Source organism: Argentina silus (genome assembly GCF_951799395.1).
Source record: "Argentina silus genome assembly, chromosome: 3".
Classification (NCBI taxonomy): domain Eukaryota; kingdom Metazoa; phylum Chordata; class Actinopteri; order Argentiniformes; family Argentinidae; genus Argentina; species Argentina silus.
Window position 1 is genome coordinate 27619427 of NC_139657.1, and position 16694 is coordinate 27636120.

General features: G+C 38.9%; 1 protein-coding gene across 1 annotated transcript in view; it reads left to right on the plus strand.

Moving 5' to 3' along the window:
- The window catches only part of LOC310802260 (cadherin EGF LAG seven-pass G-type receptor 1-like), a gene marked incomplete at both ends in the record, with an annotated part of 97771 nt that overhangs the window by 8911 nt on the left and 72166 nt on the right, over positions 1-16694 (plus strand). The window contains one exon of the mRNA XM_083666550.1: positions 15433-16104. Within this exon, the coding sequence (XP_083522676.1) occupies positions 15433-16104 (672 nt within the window). The remainder of the gene's footprint in view (positions 1-15432; positions 16105-16694) is intronic.

Sequence of the window (16694 nt, forward strand, 5' to 3'; positions counted from 1 at the left end):
TTGGGGATATGAATACAAAGTATGTCTACTGCTCCATCAGCCAATTTCATTGATAAACTGCATGGAAAGTGTATCTTTCAGTAACCCATTACGTAGTATAGTACATTTTTCAGAATTTGATTTTAATCCAAAGAGACTATAGAAGTCCTAAATAAGACCTGGATTGAGGACTCAAGAAAAAGCTTGAATCGTCTGCATACATTGACACTTTTGTGTTCAAGCCCTGAATATCTAACCCCACCTTGACATTTACACATATTGTTTTGTACTGATGATAATTTATTATCTTTAGGAAAGAAGTCATTACACTGATCATCATTGGTGGGAGATAGAGGAGACTGAAAAGAACACATACAATATGCTTAAAATATTGCACATACTCTTTCAGAATATAATTCGGTGATACATGGTTTATTCTGTCATTTGTAATGACTTTTTCTATATTCTTTTTGCTCGCATTTCTGTATTGTAGGTTAAAGAAATATTTTGTGAGGATATTTTTCCATCCAATTTGCTTTATTTTTGTAATATACTATACTTGATCGTTCTTGAATAAGTTCCTCCTGTTATTTTTGTTTGTTTTCTAAGTTGCTCTGTTTTTATAAAGTACAGTTGTCATCTGCATCCACTTGTCCTGTTAGTTTCTCTATTTCTGTTATTAGCCAAATCTCTTTTAACCAGAATTGTTTTTGTTTGATGAGGATTGAAGTGAATGACCTCTGAAGGCACATTTGCCACAATAAGAGGATCAGCCATACCTATATTATGGACTGTTTATTCTTAATAAAGAACTGAATTTTTGAACAATCATGATCATTTTCACTAGACATATATACAAAATTCAGCTTTGGTCCTGCCAGAGCTCCACAGATTGTTCTTAAATGTCATAGTTCCAAACCAAGAATTAGAATGTGTTAAAATTGATTAAATTAAAAGAATTCCAGCAGTCCACATACAATACCCCAGAATGACAAAGCGAAAACAGGTTTTTAGAAATGTCAGTAGATTTATTAAAGTTGAAATACAGAAATACCTCATGTACATAAGTATTCAGACCCTTTGCCATGACACTCTTAAAATGAGCAAAAATGCAAAAATGTCATCAACAAATCACTCAATAAGTTGAACTCAGCAAATTTCATAATTTTCTCTTGATCCTGATAAACTCCCCAGTCCCTGCCAAACACACCCATAACTTGATGCAGCTACCACTAATCTTCACACAAGAGATGGTGCAGAAACTGCATTGTATGTGCTAGATTGGCATCAAACTTAATGCTTTGTAGTAAAAACCAAATAAACACATTTCCACCCACTTTCTTTGCTGTTTCACTTGAATTCATTGTTGCAAACACAATTATGGATATGAGATAGATTATTTTCCATTAAGGGATTCTTTTTGGCCACTTGGTTATAGACCAATTTTGTAAAGTGACTGAGATGATGTTGTCCCAACAACTGTGCTTTTTCCTCTCCACCATTCAACTTTGTAGATTTTTGTAAGTCTCCTCAGGCCTCAGGGTCGCATTCCTGAGCAGTTTTATTCCTCTCCATTTGCTCAGTTTGTAATGACAACCTGATCCACACAGTGTGTAATTGATTCCTATGCAAATCAGAGACCCTATAAAAACAAAGATATTAATTCCAAAATGACATAAACTATTATTCTTGCATTATGATGGACTTGATGACATTTTCGCATTTTAGCTAATTTTAAGAGTGTCATAGCAAAGGGTCTGAATACTTATGTACTTATGTGAGGTATTTCTATATTTCAATTTTAATAAATTTACTGAAATTTCACTTTGTCATTCTGGGGTACTGTGTGTGGATTGATGGCAAAGTCTTTTAATTTAATCCATTTTAAATTGAGTCTATAACACAACAATGTGGAAAAAGTGAAGGGGTCTGAATACTTTCCGAAGGCACTGTATATTACATGTGCCGATGCAGTAATCGCTTCAATTGTGCCTCTGCAGAGTGTTGCAGTTAATTGAGGGTAAAACTGTTGCTAGATGCTGCTAGTGAGTCGGGCTTGGGCCAGTTTCTTAAGCGTTGACACACATACAGCGATTTTGTCTCAAGACTCCTTAGAGGTTGGCATGGGTGGATCGATACCTGTACCGTGAAGCAAGTAAAACAAAACAAAAAGGCTTAGTTTTAATGGGCCCTTAGAATAGATCAGTGGTTCCCAAACTTTTAACAGTCATGTACCCCCTGAGACACTCTACATTCTACTGAGTACCGCCAGCACCACGGACAGCTCACTACAATGTTTTTGTAATTCTGCTGCATAAACAAAAAGTAAACACACATATATATATATATAATATACATAAATTATAAATATATGAGACCAATAACCAATAATTCCTGCTTTTTATTTGGATTTCAAACAGATATGATTAGCACCTAAACTCACGCACAACATAACACATAACAAGGTCAACAAAACTGATCAGTAACAAACTGGACTATAGCCATAAACTGTACTATACCTGCACTGGGCTATATGGACTATAGTGGACTACAAAACTGTAAAATCTGTCAAAATGAACACACATGCCGTTATGTCTGTCAATCAATTGTCGGGAAAGATGCCAAGATTGGATTTGTTTTGTAATGTATACTCTTACTGTCAATAGGCTATTATGTTCCACGGTAGTCTTTACTCTTGAAAGAGTGGGGCGATTCATTTCAAAACTGGAATCATGAACCCCTGAAATGTACAAGTGTTTACAACCTTGCTTACCCAAAATATCTTAATGGTAAAATTTGCTGGGACTGGTATGATGTCACACTACTGAGTTTACCTTTAAAGGGCTATGATGCAGCAAGCAGTAGTTTATGTTTTTGGGGCCTCTGATGTCCACGTAAAATAACATTATTTTAAACATTGATTTATTTAGTGGGTATTACTCTGTTTCAGATCTTTGACTTAGTCCTTATCTTAACAAACTGTTTAGAAGGACATGCACATGCTTTTAAGAATTTCTCTGCTTAACACAGCCATCAGCCCAGTCGGTCGCTGATTTCAGTGTAGCTGTAGGCTGACATGCCTACTTTCTGGATCAAAGGAATGATGCGGCAAAATGTTAGGCTACCAAGTTAAGTTTAACGTGCATTTTACACATGGTCTCAATACACAATACAATAGATTTCCAAAAAACATAATACATCAAAAGGATGTGACATAACTTACAAAACAAATGAAAAGATCGGTAGGCTATATAGGGCCTACATGTGTTTACAAAACAGGTATAAAAGGATTCCGAAAAGAGACTCCTTGTCTCCTATTTTGGACTTGAATTTAGAAAGGGTTATGATTTTTAAGCTACACAACCGACATGAGTAGTCAACCGGCAGAGGATGAGTGAGAGACAAGACTCTTGCAGTCTGCATACAACAGCCCTTTTACAAATCATAAATCCGTGTGGTCTTATACATTGTGTGTAACACACAACACAAATTTGTGTTGACAGCCAGCCCAGTTCACCTTGATATTATCATGAGCCATTTCCAATGCCACCGGCACAGCAGAATAGCGCAGCTTTCACTGACTGTATTGTCGCTTCTTTTTAGCATCTTCCTAGAGCTTCTCCGAAGCTTGAACGATCAGATAAAGTCGCTGTCCAGTGCTGATCATTAGCTGTTTCCAATGCTTGTTTTGCTTTCTATGTGTATACACCCGCCCCGCTACGTCTGGGCTCGATCCCTCAGATCGCCAATTAATGCATATTGTCAGCTTGTTTGCATTGCATTTATCTGCTCGTTTACCCACTGGTAAACTAAGCGGGCCAGAGTAAAAGCATAGCAAGCAGGCTGGCACGAATAAGTATTAATTGACGACCTATGACAGCTGGGATCAACAAATGAACAGTAGGCCTACTGACAACGACTTAATCTAGCTAGTCTGCCCCGCTACATCTAGCAGTGGACCGAGTCCGCGTAGCAGGCCGGCTGGGGAAGCTAGATGCATAGAAAGCAAGCTGGCAACAAGCATTCGAAACAGAACATTGACTTTCGCTGATTGAATATTCAGCATCAGAGCACCATCGGGAAGGTGCTGAAAAGCAGCAACAATACAGTAAGTGAAATAAATGCTTGGGAATGCACTACCCAGCTGTAGTGGTAGTGCAGTGCATTGCACCCATGGGTCAGTAAGTGAAATAAATGCTTGGGACTAGTGGCAATGGTAGTGCACCCATGGGTTTTGGGCAACCCTGCACAGTTTTGTTGGCATGACCCTTCATGTCCAATCATAAAACAAATACAAATAACATCATCATCAGAGCCCGACCATAACTATCATATTTCATATCTGTATCTGTGTGTATCATTGCAAATATGGCACAAGCTAGCAAGAAAAAAAATGCAGACAGTATTCTGTTGATTATCTGGAATTCTGGTTTATTGCCTCTCCATCCAACTCTCAACTTCCAATGTGTTTGCTATGTGAGCAAGTGTTCTCCAATGAGGCTGTGATACCCTTACTCTTAAAGGATAATATCAACAAGATCCACCTGGATAAGGCGGGCAAGGAGAGTTCGCTTTTCCACGGCCCAAATTAGAGGTTTAACAAATGCCACACAATATGCAATCTATATGCGGTGGAGGTGATATGCACCATGATGGAGCACATTCAAGCTGTACAAGTTCAAGTGGTAAAAAACAAAAAAATCTCTTTTATGTGACATTTTTCAGTTATGGCAGTTGCTCCACGAGAATTCACTTTTTTATATTCTCTGTTTCACGCGCACAACTGGACACCATTTTAATTGGCTGTTGCTATGTAGTGTTAGTGTGTTGTGATGTAGTTCATGATGTCGGAATTATTATACTTATTATTTGTATGTGTAAAATACAATGTGATGCACCTGCTGGAGTTATATAAAATTATTATGATTACATTTCTGGAACAATTTAGTCATGAGACAGGATGGCAGCAAACATCAGCAAATCGCAACATTGTAAGAGGGAACTTGTTAATTAGTTATGGGGGCATTGGTCTAAAAAAGGTTGAGACCCTCTGTTATAGACCATGCCCACATGCCCACAGATTGGCTAATCATGACCATGCGTAAGATATTGGCTAAGACTGTACCCCAGGGCATTGGTGAGCCATATGAAGAGATAGAAAATATGGCATTTATGGCACCCCTGTTTGGTTGATTTTCAGTGGCTTTAGGGATATGACCCTGAGAGCCTAATGGCCCTGTGTACCAAATTTCATCATGATAGGATTATTTTTGTCTTTGACGTATAACCCTTTATTTAAGAGGCCACGCTACCTGGGCAATTCATTGGTTAATAGCGGCCATGTTGTTTGGTAAACAAAATGCATCCTGCGAGTACCTCAGTCCATTGATGTTGCATACCAACTTTGGTCCATAACTGTAAAAGCTTTAGTGTTTTAGGTGTTTTTCACAAAATTTAAAAAGGTGGAAAATCCATCATGGCAGATCTTGATGGTCCTAGAGGCTTTTTTGTTCATCATGATGAGAGGAACCTATGTATGTACCAAATGTGGTGACTCTAGGTCATAGGGTGTGGGAGATATGGCCTTTCAAAGTTAGCAATTTCAAACACTTGTTATAGTGCCCCATTAGGCCAATATTACATTTGGGGGTAGTGGTCACTACTTCCTATCATACTGCCAAGTTTCAAGTCTCTAGCATGAAGCATCTCATGGCAAATTGAGCGACGGTATCTTAACAATAATAATAACTAGAAAAGGTGGGCTTGCAAAGTCTTATTCTGGTAGTTGATCAAGTTAAAAGATGGTTTGGACTATAGATAGATAGATAGATAGATAGATAGATAGATAGATAGATAGATAGATAGATAGATAGATAGAGAGAGAGAGAGAGAGAGAGAGAGAGAGAGAGAGAGAGAGAGAGAGAGAGAGAGAGATAGTGAGTATAAATGTGCTTAATGTTTGAAAAGTCTAAATAGTATAAAAAAGTCAGTACACATTTTAAAGTTGGACTTAAAAAATGAAAGAGGAGAGGCATTTTAAAATGTATCATAGGATGTGTCATAAAATGTATCATGTCCTCATAGAAACCCATGTTAATTCATGCAACTTAAAAAGGCTTAAAGTTTAAAAAGTCTAAATAGTATCCAAACTCTGAATCGAAGTTATTTAAGTGAGTCATCATATACGTTTTAATTGAGGTGTTAAGCTTAAATCATGAAAAAGTGGATACATCTTGAAATGTCTCTATTCAGAGCAAACAGACTTAGGAATGAATCGGATTTCAGGCAAATTCGAGTACAGCTCAAAAAGTATAAATGGTATGAAAAAGATTGTTTCAAGCAACTCAAGTTACACAAGTCTAAAAGCTGATTTGATGTTAATAGTTTAAGCGGTTTAGGCTGTGCACATGGCGGTATAGGCATGAATAGGACTTATATACTCACATTTGAGTAAAACTCAAAAAGTGTAAATAGTATCAACAATCCAAATGGAGGTTCTTTAGTAAAGTCAGTCTATAGATAGATATAGATAGATAGATAGATAGATAGATAGATAGAATGAGCCTTCAATAGCTCAGTGGAGTTGGTTGGTTGTGGTTAAGAGTGGTTTCAGTGGGGTAGAACTGCTTGCCAAGAGAGTGCATTGTTGTGTAATCATTGTAAGAATGTGTTCTGTATTGTTGGTCTCCTGCTGGTTTTATTCAGGAGTTGTGAAAGTTCCATGGCAGCTGCAGTAACAATGGGTCTCTAGCTCAACATTAAGTCAACATTCTGTTTTTATTTTTTTTGTTACAAAAAGCTGAATATTTTAAAAAGTATAAAGAGTTTCAAAATGTTGAATACAAGCAACTCAAGTTAGACATCTCTGAATGTTGTAAAGTTGGATTGGTGTAAATAGCTTAAAAGCTGTAGGAGGGTTAGGGTTAGGGTTAGAAATACTCATGTACATACATATTCAGACCTTTTGATATGACACTCTTAAAATTAGCTAAAATGCAAAAATGTCATCAACCATTCACTCAGTAAGTTAAATTGAGTCCATCTTAATGCAAGGATAATAGTTCATGTAATTTTGGAATTAATAGCTTTGTTTTTATAGGGTCCCTGATTTGCATAGAAATCAATTACACACTGTGTGGATTAGGATACTTATGTATTTCTGTATTTCAATTTTAATAAATTTACTGAAATTTCTAAAAACCTGTTTTCACTTTGTCATTCTGGGGTATTGTGTGTGAAGTCTATAAAGTCTATAACGCAACAAAATGTAGAAAAAGTGAAGGGGTCTGAATACTTCCCGAAGGCACTGTATGCCTACTACATTAGGCTACACTACTCCTTGCTCTCCGCTTGGCACCCCATTATGACTTGTTTAATGACGTCACCTCAAAACTCCTAAACAATTTCTATGGCAAGATGCATCTTTCGTAAAAATTGGGCCAATCAGTGTAATTTCTTAAATGTATCTGTATGGCAAGACCCATCATTCACTCAAGTTTCATCAAAATTGTCCCAGTGGTGTCGGAGAAAAAGCTTGTGACATACGAACAGACAGAGACCGAATCATAGTCCCCTCTCCAATTTCTGTTATGCAGCATAATATATATATATATATATATATATATATATATATATATATATATATATATATATCAATACGAAAACCAGAGTTGTGCAACATATATAGCCAACCACATTTGTAACCAAATAATTTGGCTGTGCAAATATTTTGTCTTAGCCTATTGGTGAAATGAAATAAAGGAGTCCTATATCAATAGAGTTACTATGATAGTAGCCTAATTGCACCAAATAATCATTCTCTTTGGTCACAGAAGGTTATCGCACCAAGAGAAAATCCCTCCCTGTGCGCAACAGGGACACAGCACTGTAAAACAGATAACCAGAGTGCCTTTGTAAAAAGTTTATGTTTCACATATGAATTAACCCAATTAGCATAAACATTCAAGTCATGGAAGATTCTATGGAACTCAGATATCATTGTGTACACGTTTAACTATAATCATTTAAAGCCCACGGAATATTTTCAGCTCTCCACTGTTATATTTTTTGTGTTAATTGGATACATTTTGTGTAAACACAGACACATACTTTATAGAAAAAATAAAGCATTTATAGTTGTCATACCATGCCTATGTAGCCCCAGGGCTGTCCTTAATAATACATAAATAGTAGGCTACTCTATACACCACTGCTCTTTGTCAAACTGAAACAGCTTGGCTCTGCGTCCATAGGGATAGGTCAGGGCTGCTTGCCAGATTTAGCACATTGGAATTATGACATCATGAACTCAAGTGCTTCAAGTCCGGACGAGTGGTAACTTATGTCCGACTATCCCGCAAAATATATCCACATCACTAGACGATGCCAAGTGTCAGTCACATTTTAGATGTTTGATGTGTTAATAGGGCCCATGTTGATGCATGTTGACCTGCCTGTTCAGGTTCCTTGGGAGAATAGAATTAGGCTCAGGTTGTCAATGTGCTTATTGTTCAACATGCTATACTATGCTACTCAGCTTTCAGGACTTTTTGAGGATATATATTTGTATTCCTACATAGGGTGTAGGACTAATACAAAGTTATATAAATTTCATAACTTAAAAAATGTATGGAACTTTTTTATTTGTGGACTGTGATTTTAAACCTCACTGTTTTCTTTTTATATATTGTTAACCTGCCATCTCTCTTCTGAAGAGAGAGTGAGGGATCTCACAACGTCCCAAAGTGGTTCTGGGCATGGAAAGGGGAACTCAGAGGCTGAGAGGCTTTCGCAAATCTTGGGGTGTTGCCATGGAAATTGGAAGCATTCTCACTCCTCAGGACAATCTTAGATGGGTAGAGAGGGCTGTAGAGTGGGGCCCCATTTTATATATAGAGAGGGGGACCCCTTAGACCCTTTAGAATTGGGGCATGGAGGGGAGCTATTGTCCCCATGCAGAGTTCTGTCACACTCACACAAAGCTGTTTGTGTGTCAGGGACTCAGAGGAAAGATGCCGCCGAAAGAAGGGATTTGATTTCTCTCTTCTTCACATCAGGGCTCAGACAAGGATCAGACTGTTGGCCTGTCAAAACGGGTTCCATCCAACTCTTGTTCGCATTAGATTGTGTAGGTTAAATTCACTCGCTTGGCTACAATGCTCAATTTGTTTACACCATTGATTCTGTGTTGGCTGTTAAATTATGTAGTAGTTCATAGCACAGTGAGTTAGTTGCTTTTTCAGTTTGCTGCTAACTTGATTGTAAGAAACATATGGTAGTTTTGCTTTTCTTTAGTGACACCATTGATTCAGATTTTGTTGTATTGTATTAGGAAGATTTTTCTTTTTTTAATTATGAGAAGGATTCCTTTTCAATTGTGTTAACTCATAAGCTCAGAGAGTATAGCCACTCACAATAGAGGGGCATTATTTTCCAATGCAAAAAAGGTTGCCACCAGATTCAAAAGGAATTGTTGAAATCCAAGACAGAAAGCATGAGTTCTGAGGTATTTTCTCTGAGATTACACAAATACACAGGGGCCAATAGGGCATCACCCGCTGCTAGCACTAAGCTCTAGCCTCAACATTCCTCACACCAAACTTATTGTGTGAAACAATGGCCCATTCCAGCTCAGAGCATTTAAATAGGATATTTGAGACTTTCAGAATATGTTCCTGCTAAATTGCTGAATTTGAGTGTTTTTGTATTAAAGAACTGTGAAATTGAAAGTTCACCAAAAAAGGAAAAACAAGGCAATTTTGTTTCACAATAACAGAGTAAATGTCTGATGTCATTTTTTCAACACTAGATAGACAACTGAAGAATAAAACACTGACAGTTAACACCCTCTCAGCATTTTCTGATAATTACAGTAAATTCCCTTTTGCTCCAGGAAATGCCTGAGCATTTCATTTTAACGCATGGCCATTTGTCATCTTTTGTGTCATGAACTGTGTGGTTATTTATGTCTGTTGAACACCTAACTGTCAGGTTACATAGAAACCTAGTCATTAGTAGTAATACAGTATGTCTACATTTATGATGTTTGGCAGAAGTCCACTGAAATTCCACTGAATTCCTCTGAGTGCTGTGAATTCCACTGAATTCCTCTGAGTGCTGTGTCCCTCTCATTGATGCAGATTGGAAATTCCATGTATGTGTTTTTCCAGGATTAGTGCCACAAAAAGCAAAATTGTGTCTATGAGTCTATACCGCTTTTTCGCATTTTCACTTTGTGTTGCCTCAAAGCCTGGAATCAAATACATTAAATTAAGAATTTTTTTCTGCACAGCCTACTTTCATTCAAAGTGAAAAAAAAAGTCTACACATTTTCAATAATTAATTAGAAATAAGAAACCTGTTTGCAAAAGTCTACACCCCACTTGCTGTGGCTCTCCTAAACTTATCTCAAATGTAAAAATGTCTTAAGTTTAAAATGTTTAACAAGTTTAATTAGGGTTAGGAATGTGTTTTTTGGAATGTATAACCTTGTCTTTGCATGGTCCCTCATTTGAATAGCAATCAATTACACACTGTTGATCAGGTTGTCACGACAAACCGAGCGAATGGAGAGGAACAAAACTGCTCACCCGGAGGCCTGGTGAGGCATTAAAAGTTGAATGGCTAAGAGGGAAAAGCACAGATGATGGGACTCATCCCAGTCACTCTACAAATTTGTTCTATATAATCGAGTGGCCAGAATGAAAAAAATTCAAGTGATACAGCAAAACAAAAAAAATGTTGTGTTTCTTTGGTTTTACAACATAGTAACATTTCGTGAAAATCCAGCATCGTTGTTTCTGCACCATGTTCTGTGTGAAGAATAGTGGTTGCTGCATCATGTTACCGGCAGTGACTGGGGAGTTTGTCAGGATAAAGAGAACATTTTAAAATGTGTTGAGTTGACAGCCTAATCAACACAGTATGTAATAGATTCCAATTCAATCCTAAAAGACAAAGATATGCATTCCAAAATCACATGAACTATTATCCTTGCACTCAGATGGACTCAGTTCTTATTGAGTAACTTGTTGAAGAATTGTTTGCATTTGAGATCATTTCAGGAGAGACTTTTTTACATTTTTCATTCACTTTGAAAGTGTCCAGTAGGCTGTGAAAATCTGTGGGAATTTCTATTCCAGCCTCTGGGGCAAGAAATGGTGAATGCTATAGGCACTGTATATTCTGTAGATCAACACTATTATACTGAGTTCACAAGCTCATCCTTTATTTTGTAAATAGATTTGCCTCATCGCTCAAGTCTGCCACTGAATGGAACACTGATGTTTAAAAATGTTCTTATCAACAATCATGCTCAAGACCCTCTACCCTCTTTCAGACTCTCTTCATTTGCTATTAGTGCTTTTAAGATATCTGCCCCCAGTGCTACTTCATGTTGATGTTTACTGGGCCAGATCCCCATGTCAGTATAGCATCTACTTGTGCCACTGTTGAAGAAAAATGTCCATAAACTCAAATACCACAGTATTTCATACCTCTGTTCTGCTATGCCTGAGGTTTCCCCACCAACATTGTCAAGACACCGAGACGAGTGAAAGGTGAAAGTCTTTGGAGCGCCATGTGAGTTCTCAGCCCCTCTTCTCCCCTCTCTTTCTCTTCTCTTCCCTTCTTTTCCACATATTTCTTAATTTCTGTTTCCCCTTCAACCTCACCTCCATCTCCTCTCCTCCCCTCTATCTTCCTCCCTTTCCCTATCCCTTTCCCTTTCTTTCCCCTTTCTCCTCTTTCATTCTCTTTTCCTTCTTTCTCCTCTGTTAGGTCAGGATGAAAAGCAATCAACGTGTAGCGGCTGATTTCCAGTGTTAGCCTCACTCAGCGTCTTATCATCAGCACCTTTCATTGGGCTACATGGGACAATATGGACACTTTTACTGCTACAAGGCTTCATTAATTAACCTAGCGGTGCCTCTTTCTGCTTTTACGGCATTCCACTGGACTTGTATTGGGGCGGGTGTGACTTTTTAAAAGTGTATTGAGGCAATAGCGTAAAGCTCTAACACATGTAGTTTAACTACCGGTATGTCTGTAGTATGTAGCATGTTTAATGAATGTAAGAGTTCAATTGAAATAGGCTATAATTTTTTCTTCTTCTTCTTTACGGTCGACACTAAACATTGTTTTTTGGATTATATGAATGCACACATACAAAGAAAAGTGGGTGTTGTTTTGTCCTATCCAGGAAACTTAAGAAAAACTTGTTTCTGGCTGCTCAGTCCTCCTGAAGTGAACAATCTATATCAAACACCCACGTTGGTGTTTCTCTTAGATTTAGGCTGTGTTCAAAAGCCACTCAAGCGACGGTGAGTTGCAGGATGTTCATTACCAATGTAGGTCTTTTGACTGCAATGTATGACAAAACTGATTGAAGTTTGAAATTAAGTTTCAATAAAGTGTCTCCAAAATGTCTCCACCTGTTTTTCTGGACAAATTCTGCCACCTCCCTTGCCCTGACAGATTGAGAAAAGGCACATGTTTGGGTGCTGTTTCAGGGTCAGTGATGTGTGCACTTCGAAGCAGGTTGGCACACTAACTGTTCGCCTTCCCACAGCTCTTTGTGCAATGGCAGGACACTGGCCAGACTCCAAGCAGCAAGAGATTATTTAGGTCAGCCACCATCAATGCCTGTGTGCCATCGGTGTCCTGATGTGGGACAGTACTTTTTGGGGTCGGTAGGACATGTAGTCTAGTATGTAGTGTGCTACAGATTTACTTGACACATGGTGGGAAATGAAGGGGTATAATTCGATTAGATCCAATTTCAACACTGTCAGCTGTTAAATGAATTCACCCAGTGAGATGATGCTTTATACAATTCATTAGCAACAGGGAGAAGCTGAAAGAGTGCTTTGATGTCTCACATGTTTACATTCACCCCAATTGCTTTGAACAGTAATTTAAAACCTGTTGATTTGATGACATGCTGATATTGATTAGTGTAAGGCACATTCAAAGTGTGGGGATTTGAACTTTGAACTTTAAGTTAGACAACTCCTGTATTTTTATTCTGTGCAGATGTAATTTAATTTCAGAGCTTCTTATTGTTAGCCCCACGCTCATAGACAATAAAGACCAAGCCTAATTGGTTATATGTCAACTGCCCTTATTTACATTTATTATCTGAACTCTACCAACAGCTAAAAGTTACATAAATTTAGCTAACCACGAGCCACTCGGGGTAAATGAAATTTACTGATTAAGAATATGTTTTCATTCAACTTACATATAAAATATGGGTTAAATAAATTTTAAAAATAAGACATAGTCGCCCCTGTATGATAATTTATTTATTTGAATCTAACAGTGTCTCTGCTTTTCTGTAACAGTGGCTCTATTCTTCCTTTCGTCACTGAAAGAGGACACAGACGCTTAGGAACACTCTTGCTCTCTGCATAGATGCTGGGTCCAAGCTAGTGAAGGGGGGTAATACAGTTGATTGTCTCTTAATTGAGTTTTGGGTCCCTGAGGTAAACCTGCCAAAATTCTCTGTCCTTGTTATTTTTTATTATTTTATTTTATATTTATTTTATTTATTAAAGGTGAGAGCTTTCAAGTTTTGGGTCTTAATCCTAAATACATGCCAAAAATACCTATAAAACGTAGTCGATTCTTGAAGAAAATTACAGCACTTGTTTCCAAACAACAGGCATTTGGACAAACACTGTATAGCTTCAATATATGCTTAAATCTCCCATATTGATGTCACAGACTGTCAGTCCTTGCATCCAGATTTCTGTCAATTAATTTGAGAGTGGTATTTCTTTAATCCCATCCCTCAGTTCTATGTCCCGGGACCGACTTTCTTTTTCTTTTTCTTTTTTTTGACAGATTGTGGCTTTAACAGCATAGCCTTCTGAATGTAGTTTTAGCTTGTCTTACATGATACAACTAAAAGGAAAGAGGCTGTAAAGACAAGCTGTGGGTAAATCTTCAGAAACTTCTAATCTTCTTATCCTTGTCTTGTTAAGTGCATTTTAAAAGAGGGATTTTTGTTTTAAGACATGAACAAGAATCGATTTGGAATAATTTCCCAAGTTTGGGTCAATCTGGACAAATTAAACCTCACAATGAATTAAACAATAGGACAAGCTCAGTGTAATTATATGGTGTGTATGGAGGACATAAGCACAGAAAAGCTCTCTTTTGTCCAAAATCCTTTATGTGCATCTTGGCACCCTGTTGTCTTTGTAGGACCAGCTGCTACTTGAGATCTTTCTCATTATGTCTGTGCGTGTGTGTGTGTGTGTGTGTGTGTGTGTGTGTGTGTGTGTGTGTGTGTGTGTGTGTGTGTGTGTGTGTGTGTGTGTGTGTGTGTGTGTGTGTGTGTATGTGTGTGTGTGTGTGTGTGTGTGTGTGTGTGTGTGTGTGTGTGTGTGTGTGTGTTAGAGGTGGTAGACTCTTGTTGTGTCTAACCCTGTATGTCTGGCTCAGTTGACAGTATCTGAGAGAACAGTGTAACCGAGTGGAAACCTTGTCCTCTTTGTTTGGTAATTATAATGCACTGCATTCACATGATGGAGGGGCCTGCTGCGTAGGGCCATCAAGGGAGAGAGAAAAGAACACGCCAAGACCTCAACAAAGCCTTAACAATCTTGACGGAATGAACATGACCCTATTCAACTCGGCAAACGCACTCATTTTAGGGATAGACTTTAATCCCTTACCATTTAGGCCAGTATGGTGTATCTGGATCATCAGTAATAGTGTTTAGCTTTTGAATGCAGCATCCAAGAATGCTGCATGCTTAAAAAGTGTTTAGAAACAGAGAAAGAGCAGATGTTGCATTTCATCTTCCATGGTGTGGGCCTCTAATAAGCAGCATTGAAACAGCAGACTTGTAACCTGAACATTGCTGGTTCGAATCACACTGGGGACACATATTTTTTTCTTGTGCTAATTGTTGTTGCTTATGCAAATATTTGCTAATGCTTTCCCCTTACAACGTACCTTAACCTTAACCACTCAAAGTTAATGCCTAAACTTAACCAGTCTAAATGAATGTCTAATACTGCCTAACCGAAATGCAAGTGGAGTAATTCACTTAACTCTTACGTATCTTACGTCAAAACAGGTGGTCAAACGCTGGTATAGCCAGATAATATGATCCCCCAGACCCTATTTCCTGGTCTGCAGAAACCATCCCCCAGAACATAATAATGTGGAGACTATGTTGCAAATGCACACAGGAGTCAGAGCAAATTGCTGCTATTGTTAGTACACTGTTGGTCAGGAAATGTCTATTTGAGTGAGGGAAACATTGCCTGTGCTAATGTTCACACATTACCTGACGTTTTACCTTCTTAGTCATATTTTCAGTCAGTTCAGTTGATGGAAATGTTGCCTTGCAGTTTTTCTTTGTTTATAGCAGATGAATATGTTGACTCAAGTATTTGTTATGATGTTACCCTGAATGACTGTGGTCGTCTGTGTTTACAGATGGTGTCCACATTGTTACAGCCCTCTGTACCCTGCGTGTCACCATCATCACCGATGACATGCTGACCAACAGCATCACAGTACGCCTGGAGAACATGTCCCAGGAGCTGTTCCTGTCACCTCTCCTGACCCTCTTCATGGAAGGAGTGGCAGCTGTTCTCTCCACCAGCCGCGACGGCGTCTTCGTCTTCAACATACAGAACGACACCCATGTCCAGGGAAACGTCCTCAATGCCACGTTCTCTGCCCTGCGGCCTTCTGGGGGGGCGCATCCCAATGAGCTAGGGGGCGCCTCCTCCCCGGGGCGTTTCTTCCCCTCAGAAGCTCTGCAGGAGCACATTTACCTGAATCGGACACTCCTAACTCTGGTGTCCAGCCAGCGAGTGCTCCCCTTCGATGACAACATCTGCCTGCGTGAGCCTTGTGAGAACTACATGAAGTGTGTGTCGGTGCTGAGGTTCGACAGCTCAGCGCCGTTCGTGTCCTCGGACACGGTGCTGTTCAGGCCTATTCATCCAGTCACAGGGCTGCGCTGCCGTTGCCCGGCAGGCTTCACAGGGGACTACTGTGAGACTGAGATCGACCTGTGCTACTCATCACCCTGCCAGAACAATGGCCAGTGCCGGAGCAGGGAAGGCGGGTACACCTGCGAGTGTCCGAAGGACTTCACAGGTGAGTGATTTCCTTTTTTCTTCACTATTTGGCTTTCTTTCTTCCCCCTGTTTTACTTTCTTTATCTGCTCTTTCTTTCACTTCAGAGACTTACTTTCACTCTGACTTTTTTACCTCCATCTCTGTCATTCCCCACTCCTCCATCTCTTGTTCCTCTCTAAATTCCACTACAGTGCATATATTATTGTTGTTTCTGCCTGCATTGGGCAGAGCACATTTCTTAACCAATTTAAAAGTTGAAGATCACCTTTGTCTGTCTACACTGAACACTTGTTGTCGTTTCTCTCTCAGTCCCTTAGTGAGGGCCACAGGAAGTTTAAATTTGAGATCAGCTGCTCACATGTTCGTCCTTGCATCAGAAATGTTCATCTGTGTTGACAGAGCTTAATATTCCCACTATTTTTAAGGTCCTCAGACAAAATCATGATTCCACTGAGGGGCTATTGGTTGTTAATTGAATCCTGGCCTTCTGGCCTTTGAAGACTTCAGCCCAGTTCCAAATACTGTCAAGTCATAATAGGAGGTGATGATGGTTGACCTGACAATGCTGGCCTCAGGTTTCTTACACGTTCTGAAAAAGGATCCCTCCT